At 39.7% G+C, this 11,167-nt stretch overlaps 1 protein-coding gene across 1 annotated transcript in view; it reads left to right on the top strand.

The window, feature by feature from the left end:
- ELOVL5 (ELOVL fatty acid elongase 5) overlaps positions 1-10,821 on the top strand; it is an 18,591-nt gene extending 7,770 nt beyond the window's left edge. Inside the window, exons 4-8 of the mRNA XM_026844925.1 lie at positions 2,964-3,041; positions 3,685-3,856; positions 5,326-5,450; positions 7,308-7,442; positions 8,888-10,821. Of these exons, the coding sequence (XP_026700726.1) occupies positions 2,964-3,041; positions 3,685-3,856; positions 5,326-5,450; positions 7,308-7,442; positions 8,888-9,019 (642 nt within the window). The 3' untranslated portion in view covers positions 9,020-10,821. The remainder of the gene's footprint in view (positions 1-2,963; positions 3,042-3,684; positions 3,857-5,325; positions 5,451-7,307; positions 7,443-8,887) is intronic.
- The last annotated feature ends 346 nt before the right edge of the window (positions 10,822-11,167 follow it).

Raw genomic sequence — 11,167 nt, 5'->3', positions numbered from 1 at the left:
GCCCCCCCCCCCCGGCATCCAATACAGGGTGGAGATTCTCCTTAGGGCTCCTTTTGTTGCTAATGTATTTATGGAAACATTTTTTTATTGTCTTTTATGTCAGTAGACAGATAAGTTTAGTTGGGAAGGAGCTGTCTCTTTGTGTCATTTAAAAATCATGTACTCTGAAAATTATTATAGTCAGCCTTTTCTGAACAGGTTAATTTCTTGAGAAAAGACATGCCTGTGGTTGTGCATCAGCAATGTCATTAGCAAGACTGGGCTCCTGCCAACCTGAAAATGAAGGACTTCCTAGGGACAGAGGGCATGGAAAGGTTGTTTCAAGCCTAGGGCAGCTGAGGAGCCACCAGCCCATTGCCGGGCAAGCTGAGACATGCTGTACAGTAACTGTAAGGGGAGATTAGAAACTCTGGCCATCCTGAAAGCAGACCACAACAAGCATGAGCAATGACTTAAATGCACTAGCTAGCCATTTATAACACCTCTATTTATTGCTTTCTAGGTGGCATGTAAGCAGCTCCCTGGTGCTGTACGCCCAGCCCCATGTGTAACAGAACCATTTGGGAACTATTCGTGGTCAGGTCTCCAAGTGGCCCGTTGATTTTGTTTTCTGAAGCCTTCCAGTATGTGCTGAAAATATTGTGGATGTAAGAAATAGTGGTGTCAGACAAAGGAGCAGCTGCTTTACTCAGTAAAAGGATTATCTGTGTGTTGTATGTTGCACCAAGCAAGGTTTGTGGGTAGCAGCAGCAGTCTGTGGGCAGCAATAGCAGCTTTTCACCATTTCGTTCCTCTGGAAAGGGAGAGATTAAATTATTTTTGTAACTTTACTAACTACTTATATGATAAAATATGTTACAGTTTCTTACAAATGTTGTTTTGCTTCTGTAATTTAAACCCCTGTGGCTGTGAGAGTATTACAGCTCCTACCATGTTACTACATGCTCTTCTGGAAACAAGGGTTCCAGAAGGGGAAACTCAGGTTTAGCTGAAGCTACCTATAGCCACATTGATGGCTTTGCCCTTCTGAGAGGTGGGATCCATCCAGACACCTTTGGTTGTATTACGCTTTAGGTAGTGAACCTGTATTACTTGCAGGGAAAGCTCTTTGGGTTTCACTATGCTACCCTTTACTTGGGATAAGTTTATGGACTGCAGCATTAGTGATAGATGCTATTTGGATTAATTACAATATAAACGTTGTGATTATCACTCTATTCTTAACGCTTCCTTGAACTATGAGAACTGTATGAAAACATCTGTAAGCTCTTAACAACATGATCACAGCACAATGTGGTCTTCTGTCTGAGGGACTGGCAGGCACTTGTGAAGCCGCACAGGCTTCCCCTCGGTGCCCTAAGAGCGGTTTGGTGCAAGGCTTCCTCCAGGACGTAGCTGGTCCTTTAGCAGGGGACCACTTCTAAACTGGTGTGCCTTGCACAGTCATGCCTGCCTTACAGCCTGGAGAGGAGTCCTCCCGTGGCTGTGTTCCCTTTGCTGCTTGGATAGAGAAATTGCTTGGGTCTGCCATTGATGCGCACGGCTGCCTTGCTTTCACTGTGGCTAGAGGTGGTATTGATTTATCTGTAATACATGAGATAATTCCTTTTTTTTTTTTTTTTTCTTCCCTAAATAGTGGCAATAATTCTACCTTGGGTCAAAAATAATGACCTAGGCTGATTGGGTATTTTAAAAGCTAATTTAGAGGGAAAATGAGGCATGAAAGAAATAACATTAGGGAAAGGTGGATCATTTAACTGATAATCTTTATTGTACCCTTTAGAATTAGCTTCCCATTCACAGTTCTGAGCAGCATTTTAATCATGCTCAGTTATTGTAGTCCTTTACTCACGTGGTCACTTTAAATGACTTATGGTACAAACTGTTTTCCACCGTGGCTTTGCAAAGCTTTTTTATATTCTGCATGAGCATAGTTAGGGCCAAAACTGGATAACTTGCTTGTGCAGGATATCTGTTTCTGCCTTTAAAATGTTTTTGGGATACCTAACAATTCATTTTTTCACTTGGGAATCATCTAAATTTGTTACTCCTCTCCACATGCTATTCCCAAGAGGAAAAATGTCTTTATAAACACCATCCTGTGATCCCTTCTGTTGCAGTATTAAAGGGGGCTTGCTCCTGTCCTTGTACCCACTCCCTCCTCCCATCCTACCCTCAACCTGCCCCTCCATCTCCCCACCCATGAAAGGGTGGGACATGGACATCCAGCTTGCCTCTTGCCTCTCCAGAGGTTTCAGCCAAGCCCTTGGCAACGGGTTCCCCATCAGCCTCTCCTGACTGATACCTGCTCATTACTCTTGAAAGAAATTCCATCAGATCTGAGGTGTTATTTGTTATGCCAGGAAGTCAGTCAGGCAATGTCATATCCTATAGAGGAAGTCACTTATACTGGGATGAGTGAATCAGTTAAAAAGATCTTGAAGAAACGCAATGGCATAAACCATCAGTTGTTGGCTGTTAAAGATAGTAAAGCTGAAGATTTGCTCTGTTACATGGTTGAAAATTTGTAGTCAGATCTCTTTATATAAAGTTTCTTTAAAATAAACTTTTTCTTTCCAAAAATAATCAGAAGAAAACTATATTTATTTTACTTTGGTTGTTCACTTTCTCCAATAATGAGATCATCGGCCAGGAGACAAAGATGTTTCTTGAGAATCTGTCTGGAATAAGACTGTGCAAAACACACACGCTCTGTGGGATAAGTGGGCGTAAGATGCTACCACCTGTTTTTAGTCTGGTATACCCCAATTGGAAGAATTTGTTAATTCACCCTCCACTATGATTAGGTCACTGCTTGGAGCTTGAATTCAACCTAATGCCACACTCAGGTGCCCATAAGTCCCTTGACACCAGATGTCTCAGCAGAGCCGCTGTGGAGGTTTGCATGTGCTACGGGGTACAGCCTTCTCCCCAAATAACACTTTATTCTTTGATCTTCTCAGCTGGTGACAGGAGTATGGGAAGGAGGATACAATTTCTTCTGTCAGGATACGCACAGTGGAGGAGAAGCCGATATGAAGGTAATGTAATGGAGACTTACAGCAAATAACGTTTCAAATTGCCTGCTTTGTGTGTATGTGAAAAGCAGAACAGTATTGATTATGCACATAGTTTTGTTCAAACTATATACTTTTTTCCCTCCTTTTACAGTACAATGGACAATGCGTTGTCAAACGTAATAGTTAACCTACAATATATTCATTATTAGTATTTTGGTGAGTAATTATCTGTAAATTTTCAAGTGTTCCTGGGTCAAAAGACAAGGGCTTGGTCTTCAGATTGTATCCAACCACGGTGTATTGTGACTCCCCTTTTCCTTCTGAGATGTGATGATTTCTTCTAGTCGCTGTTCAGAGCTCTTCTTTACAGAGAGCACTGCAGGATCAACTTTGGTTAAATATTTTCTTGTTTCTCCCAGCACATCCCAGCTACACAGCAATAGCCTTATAAAGCAGTCTTTGTCATCCTGGTTTTAATCTGTAGCTATGGGTTTGTACTTGGATCTCCTACAGAGATAACTGAGGCAGATGCATTACAGAACATCTCAGCGGTGTCTTCAATCCTAGTGCAGGACAGAATCTGGGTTTTAATTACTCAGACAGCTAAAGGGTTGAAAGCCCCCATAGTGTGCAATGCTTCTAAAACTTGTTTCCTTCTTTCTAGATCATACGTGTTCTCTGGTGGTATTATTTCTCGAAACTCATTGAGTTCATGGATACCTTCTTTTTCATTTTGCGGAAAAATAATCATCAGATCACTGTTCTACATGTCTACCACCATGCCACAATGCTGAACATTTGGTGGTTTGTTATGAACTGGGTGCCTTGTGGTCACTGTAAGTACTGGATTATCGTGGGGAACACTTGGAACAAGGGTCTTGTTTTGGTTTTCTTTTGGTCAAACCAGACATCTCTGGTACCTTCAGCTGTTCTGTCCCATGTTAAGATGCTTTTCTGCATTGCAACTGTTGCAGATAGTTGCAGGAATTAAGCTGGCTCTAGAAAAGGCATGTCTATGTAGTTTGAAGAATTTGCTTGGCAGTGTGACATTCATCAGGGGCAGTAGTCCAGGTCTGATACCTGTCAATTTTGCTTTCTCTATTTGGTGGTGGTTGCAGACTCTCTAAGGAAACAATACTCTTTTCCAGGTCAGGACCAGAAGTTTGTTTCAGCTGCAAGATAGCTAATAGTGACTCTTGTTCTTGTATCTCTCAAGTTTACTTCAGATGTTACTTTCTTAATTTAATCACATTATATGACTAGCCATAACAAATGTTTTCAATTAAAATCTTGTTCCCTGAGTGCTAATGAACTTGACTAAATGCATCTTAAGTGGAAGTTTTCCATGTCTTGTCTAAATCCTGCTAACCTCTGGCAATCTTGCTTTGATTATTTAATTTCATTGCTTTTAGCTGGCATCTGTTTCCTAACTGCATTAGCATGTCTTAGTTGTGGTTCAGATGTGCAGCTTATAGATACTGAACACTCATCCAAGAGAAACCTTTTCAAATTCAGTGGACGTGAACTACCATCAGGGCAGACCAAGAGGCTGGGTTGCTCTGGAGTCTGCTTTCCGAGCCAAACAACATAGAAACTCTTACTTGTTTTGTGTTGTCGGCACAGCAGTGAGTAATGCTGAACTTATAAAAAGTGTGCATCTGGAACCACATTCTTCTCCAGGGAAGTCAGTCCATGTTTATACAGCAGTCAAAAGTGCAGATACTTAAGAGTCTATCTTGTGTTTGTGTGGTCTTGAAAATACTTTTGTGCTATTTCTAGTGATGTGTTTTTCTTCTTCCTTTCCAAGCTGTATGTTCTGCTTGGTCATCACAGCTCTGTGTGGTTCGGTGTTAAGCTAAAACTTTCTTTAATGACTAAAGGTGCTGTAAACAAGGACAAATAAAATGGCCAACTTGCAGTTTCTGAAGATATCTGTTGCTTTTGGTTATAAATGACAAAATAGGCTCCTGCCTGGAAGGAAGTGAGATAAGCCTAAAATTAGATGAAGCTAGTGATTGTTGGGCATGTTTACATGCCTCATTTTTATCAGCTTCCTCAGTTCCCTTGAGAAGCCAAAATGTAGATGTGAAAAAGAATAAATCAAGGAAACAAAACCAGAAGGCTGGTATAAAATGCACAGCTGCAAAACAGCTTCTCCAATCCAAATAATAAATCTCTTGCCTTTCTTCTAAGAGAAATCATATTTTAAATAGTAGCATTTTGAACTTGTTATTTTTGTAAGTTCCATGAAACAGCATGTTCCTGGTAACGCAGTGTACTTTCTTTCTCCTTTGCCCTTTTTAAGCTTACTTTGGTGCCACACTGAACAGCTTTATCCATGTCCTCATGTACTCCTACTATGGATTGTCTGCTGTTCCAGCAATGCGTCCTTATCTGTGGTGGAAGAAGTACATCACTCAGGGGCAGCTGGTGAGTGATTAGTCTTTCAGTGCTTCAGCAGGCTGTTGTATTTATAATGAGATCCTCTTTACTGAGTTAGAAAATTTTGGCAGGGGGTGGAAGAAGGGAGAATGAAGGCTAGTACCTTCTACATCTTTAAGTGCCTAAATCACCTTAGATATCTGGCTTTTGCACCTCTGTTCTGTTTTCAGGACAGTGGGGAGCTGGGGACTGATGGTGTACATGAATCAGTGCTGAGATCAGTGGGATCTTTCTCCACCTCCCCGTGTTGTATGGCTGGATGTATTTGGAAGCTGCAGCGCTGGGTTTTCTGAGACTTGCTAGCTAGGGAGGAGGGAGAAGCAGTCTTCCAAATCAGCTTGAGCTAGTGTGCTCTTCTCTGTGCTTGGTTGCTCAGGCTGATGTTGAGGTGACAGACCAGAAACTTGACTGTAATGCAGTCCACAGCTAACAAGGCCCTTCATTCTAGTCCTGTGGGACAATGGATTTTCTGTCTCACTTTTGCATGCAGTTGCAAATGGTTTATTAAAAAGTGTTCAATATTTCTGGCCTCCTTCTGCACTTTAAATGGGCAGATTTTTTTCTCTTGTAATTCTGTGTTGAGCTCCTTGTATCCATTTGTATTGTTTACTGTGTGTACAGTGATGAAGCCCGAATGCTGTGTATTGGAGGTGAAAAGAGAAATGAAATTAAGCAATATGTCACACGCTGTAGTGATACTGAACAAGAACCAGGTTTCAATGCGTCTACGTGTCAGAACACCCCAAGGAAACACGTGCATGGGTGTTGTGTCTTCCCCATTTTGTAGGTGGGGAAACTGAAGCCTAGAGATAGACTTTTTTTTGTTATCTTCCCCCCACCCCTTAGCACCTTCTCAGAGCTGTGAATAGGTTTAATAACATTTGCTGGTGATGATTAATAACACCTGCTGCCAGCAGTTCAGAGTGTTGATTCTCAAAATCTGTAGGGTTTTTAGCATTGTTTCTTCCTGAAGGATGGCTGAGTATGGTAGCCGTGTGGACCATTGTTTGAGGGGGAGTTTGTGCTTTGTGGGGGGGGTATTTCCCTTCCAGATTTAGGTTATATTCTTCATCCTGGCTGGCTGAGGGCTACAGAGTGCTAGTGTCTCAGTGCTTCAGTTGCTCCCCTGGCTATTGTCATAACTGCTTTCACTTCCCTGCCTCCTCTGTGTGCATAGCTGTTAGGGCAGCAAAACAGCAGAGCTTCAGAACACAACAGCCTTTCCCTTTTTAAATAAACATTCCCTAATCTGGTAGCATTTATGTGAGGATGAATTTTGCCTAAGGCCCTCTGCAGCATTTAGGCCCGAACTCTGTTTTTCCAAAAGAACTAATTGAAGATATTGAAGCTCCCCCAGCTTCCTTGTAGCCTTTACCCCAAAAATTCTTGCACTGGAGTCATACGTGAGGCAGTCAGGTCTGTGGGAGAGGGTTGCAGGATCTGTGTGTAGACCCAGTGACCCCAAATCTTTTGCAACTGAAGCAGTGAGATGCAGATCTATTCTGTTAGGATGGTAGAGTCAAACCCCATGAGCTCTCATAGGAAGAAGGTGGTCTTTGTTCCTTAGTATATTTAGAAATCAATTCTATGTAACTTACTCTAATGCTCTAAAATGGAACAATATTAATCAAGCAAAAACACTTCACAGGATACCACAATCTGAGTATCTACTAACTCAGGTTTACACTGTTAGTAAGACAGAGAAGATAAACTTGTCAAACACACACTATTAGATTATTTTTTTTACTTGTTTTGGAAGTAGCTAATGAGATTTTGGTCACTAATGGCTCTTTTCCTCCTTGCATTAATGTGTTCTATTTCTCATTTTTTTTTACCTCTCCCCAGACTCAGTTTGTCCTGACAATCTTCCAGACCAGCTGTGGTGTTGTTTGGCCATGTGCATTTCCTCAGGGGTGGCTGTATTTCCAGATTTCTTATATGATTTCTTTGATTATCCTCTTCACAAATTTCTATATTCAGGTAAAAGTAATATTCTTTGTAGCATTCTGCTGGCTGTATCTCATTGCAAAGATATGCTTGAAATACCCTTTTGTTAACTTCCAGTAACATGCATATGTTCTTAATGTGCTGTATTTGTTGATCTGCCCTCCAGTTTTGAATCTTCTGATATTTTGTATCTGTAATTCAAAACAATTAGTAATTTCAGTAAGCAGAGTGGCACAGAAAGACATTTTACTAATGCAATTTAACTGCAGGTAAGGGAGAGGAAGAGCTTTATGTAAGAAGCAGCTTTCCAGTCTGAAATAAAAGTGGCCTGTGAACCTGTGAAGCACCCGGAGGAATTGTTCATTACTGCTCTTACAAGGGGAGATGCTTGTTTTACATCCAGGGAAACTTCCCAAACTCCCAATGTACAGAAAGCTGGTTTTGTCTCACCTTTACAGGCATTTGTTTTCATTTCCATATGGAAAATCAGCTTTTTGAGCTGCATTTCTACAAAACTGATTTCGTGTCTGGACAGATCCAGACTTGGTATGGATTTTTCTGAGTAGTTTGTAATCAGGTTCTGTGCAAAGATGTATCCATCTGCAGAAAATCAAACAAGCACAGCCTACTGCCCCCAAACAAGCAAACTCTGTTATGTATTTTAAAAGTGTCTTGAAAGATTTGAGCATTTTGGGTCTGTTAAGAGTGATTCGTGGAGGGAAACAGAGCAGGCTTCCCTGTCTGATCTTCCAGTACTACTTAAAGTCAGTCCCATGGCTCATATCACTTGATGCATGTGAATGTGCTAATTAAACATGGTGGTATATTCCAAATGTTACTTGACTTCATCAATTTTACTTTAACTTTTAATCATTTACCTTTCTTTCACACATATATTTTGGGAAACACACTCTTGTCAAGTGACTGAGCCCCTTTGACAAAGACTAATTAATGTATGTTTTTTCACTGTCTGTAATTTTTTTTGGTGTCCCGAGCCTCCCTGCCTATTAGTTTTTGCATCCCTTGTTGGCCAGTGCAAATTCCTTTCGCATTTCCGTCTCTGAACTTCCCTCACAGTTCTTGTTTACCCACTTCTTGTTCTGGATTTGCTTGAGATGGTCGCCTGCAGTGCATCAAACCTCCTTCCTCACTTGTCATTTTGAGTATATTCTTCTGCTATAGTTTGCTCATAAAATTGCTTCCCTTATTTCTGATTTACGGTTAACGTAACACTCCCAGTGCTACCAGCATACTACCAAGCCTTTTTGTTTTCCAGTGAACTAATTCTCTTGCTGTGATGAATGAAAGGCATAGTATAGCCTCATACACAAAAAATGGTAGAGCTTGTTAGACTCTGCTACCGGCACAAGGTCTTTAAAAATGATGGATGCAAGTTTATTCTTGAGTTTCTCGAGTTACTGTGAGAAGCATTTATTTCTATCTATTTAAGCAAAAACATGTGTTTCCATATATTCTAGACTTACAACAAGAAGGCATCCTCGAGGAGGAAAGAGTATCAGAACGGCTCTACGGCCACTGTGAACGGGTACACAAACAGCTTTTCTTCCCTTGAGAACAATGTGAAACAAAGGAAACAAAGGAAGGATTGAAGACCAAACTGAAAAACCATTTTGATAACCCCAACAACAAAATCATCTGATTGTAAGCACAATAAGAGTTGTGCACTAATACTCTAACGGCTACTGTAACTATTCCTGCCTAGAATAGTGTGATTTATGTAGGACTTAACCAGTGCAAACACCCTAGAAACTGTATACAGGACATAAAAGTAGGTTAAAGTTTAAAAATAATTCTGGGCTGTCACTGACCCCACTATAGACTGTGGAAGGGAGTATTATCGTAGTATCCGACACTGCTGTTGCCTTACTAGTCAATATGATAGGTGCTGAATTACGATTCACAATTTGAAAACACTGTAATCTAAACCTCCATTTTTTTTACTGTAGATCATGCATGTGATTGTAGAGGTAATTTGTACAATGCTGGTTTCAGTAGATAAACACACATGCCTTAAATTAAAAAGCAGGGCCCAAAGCTTATTACTGGTTTAAAAATTAGGGTATCTTTCAACTTTTCAGTTGACTGACTTTTTATTAAAAAGTCATTTAGAAGAATCCATTGATCATTTTACTGTTTTGTATGTGATACACAATGTTACGTATCTCTTACGTGATACAGTGAAATTGGAAATGGTGAATTTAGTTTTGTATATTTGGCTTTAACTGACTAAACAGTCACAAACCAGATGGAAAAGTTATTTTACCTTTTTAATAGATCTTATTTTTTTATTTGAAATATGTCACTAATATGTAAAATTAATTGGCGCTTACACAGTCCAGTAAGACTTAAATATTGTCTCTAAGGTTTAGAGTATATACAGGGTGGACCCATTTTTTCTTTTCTCTTTCTTTTTTTTTTTCTCCTTATTTCTGAGAATTCTTAAATGCTAAATGAAGAGTGGTTTTTAATATGGAAACTGGCAGAATTACAAGTGTTAATACCATAGCCATATCCACATTTTAGGAGCTACTGTTTTAAATCTGTGACATATCTGAAAGTAAATTTAAAAATGAAGACAGAAAGATGCTTTTCTGCTGGAATTGTCTGTATTTAGGTTGGTATCTGTACTGTTCTTCATGTAGCATATGTTCATTTTTAAAATGTGCCTAACATAAATGTGTTTTTTTCCCAAACAAGCAAAATTAAACAGTCTAAGTCATATCTAATGTTTTTTAAATGTTACTGAAATGTGCTGGAAATGTCTGTTTCTGTAATGTGAGTTGTGTATATCACCAGTAATGTTTTGGCTTGTTCTCTGAGGATTTGGTTTGAGTGCTTGTTAAAGTTACTCCTTGTAAAATCTTGCCTTGCACATATGAGGAGTCAGTTGCAAAGTCAATATCTATTGCTGGTATTCTGGTATCTGCCATGGTAGAGTTTGGCTTATGAATATTTTATTCATTAAGCTCTGAAAAATTGAATTGTGCAAGACATTCTTCTGGTCATTGCTCAAGTTTAACTATTTGTTTTTTGATATTTATATAAATGCCAGTTTTAACATGTTTAATTTTTTTTTAAATTAAATCTTTTTAAAAATTTTTGCACATCTCTTAGGGAATTAATAAGTTCTCCTACTAGCCTTGTGGGTTTTCATTCCTTGTTTTGAAGGAGACAGTGTCTGTTATGTTTACATTATCAAAGCTTGTGCGTGTGTCTTCATTTCTAGGTACTGGTTTGCAGAGTCTTTACATAGCTCAGTACAGCAGCTATAATGTTCAAAAATAGGCTGTCTAAATGTGCTAGAAGTAAACCCTTGGCTCATCTGAATATACCTACATTGTTAATGTTTGACATGGTTTAATCATTAAAACACTTTTGATGATCTCTGCCTCAATTCTGGTGAGTTTGTACAGATTTAATGCATTGCCCCATCTGGTGTCAGGCCAAGGAGGAGGTGTCGTGATGGAAGGACAGCTACAGCCACTCAGAGAAATTTTGCGTACCAGAGATTTGGTGACAAATTCCTTATAGACACCTTTGGCTGTTACTAAGCACTGCTTCCTTGTCTGGCTGTAGAAATATATAATATAATAATTGTTTAATTAAACCTCCCGCTGGGATTACTGACTCACTGAATGCAGAGCAGGCTGAATGTCTCTGAGAGGATGAGTGCTGGGTGCAAAGCTTAATGTGACTGAGACGTACTTTCTACCTCAGATATCCTGTCTGTAAAATGT

Source organism: Athene cunicularia (genome assembly GCF_003259725.1).
Source record: "Athene cunicularia isolate RWA chromosome 3 unlocalized genomic scaffold, athCun1 chr3_part1, whole genome shotgun sequence".
Classification (NCBI taxonomy): domain Eukaryota; kingdom Metazoa; phylum Chordata; class Aves; order Strigiformes; family Strigidae; genus Athene; species Athene cunicularia.
The sequence above is the reverse complement of the archived record's forward strand: the minus strand, read 5'-3'. Positions and strand labels throughout refer to the sequence as shown.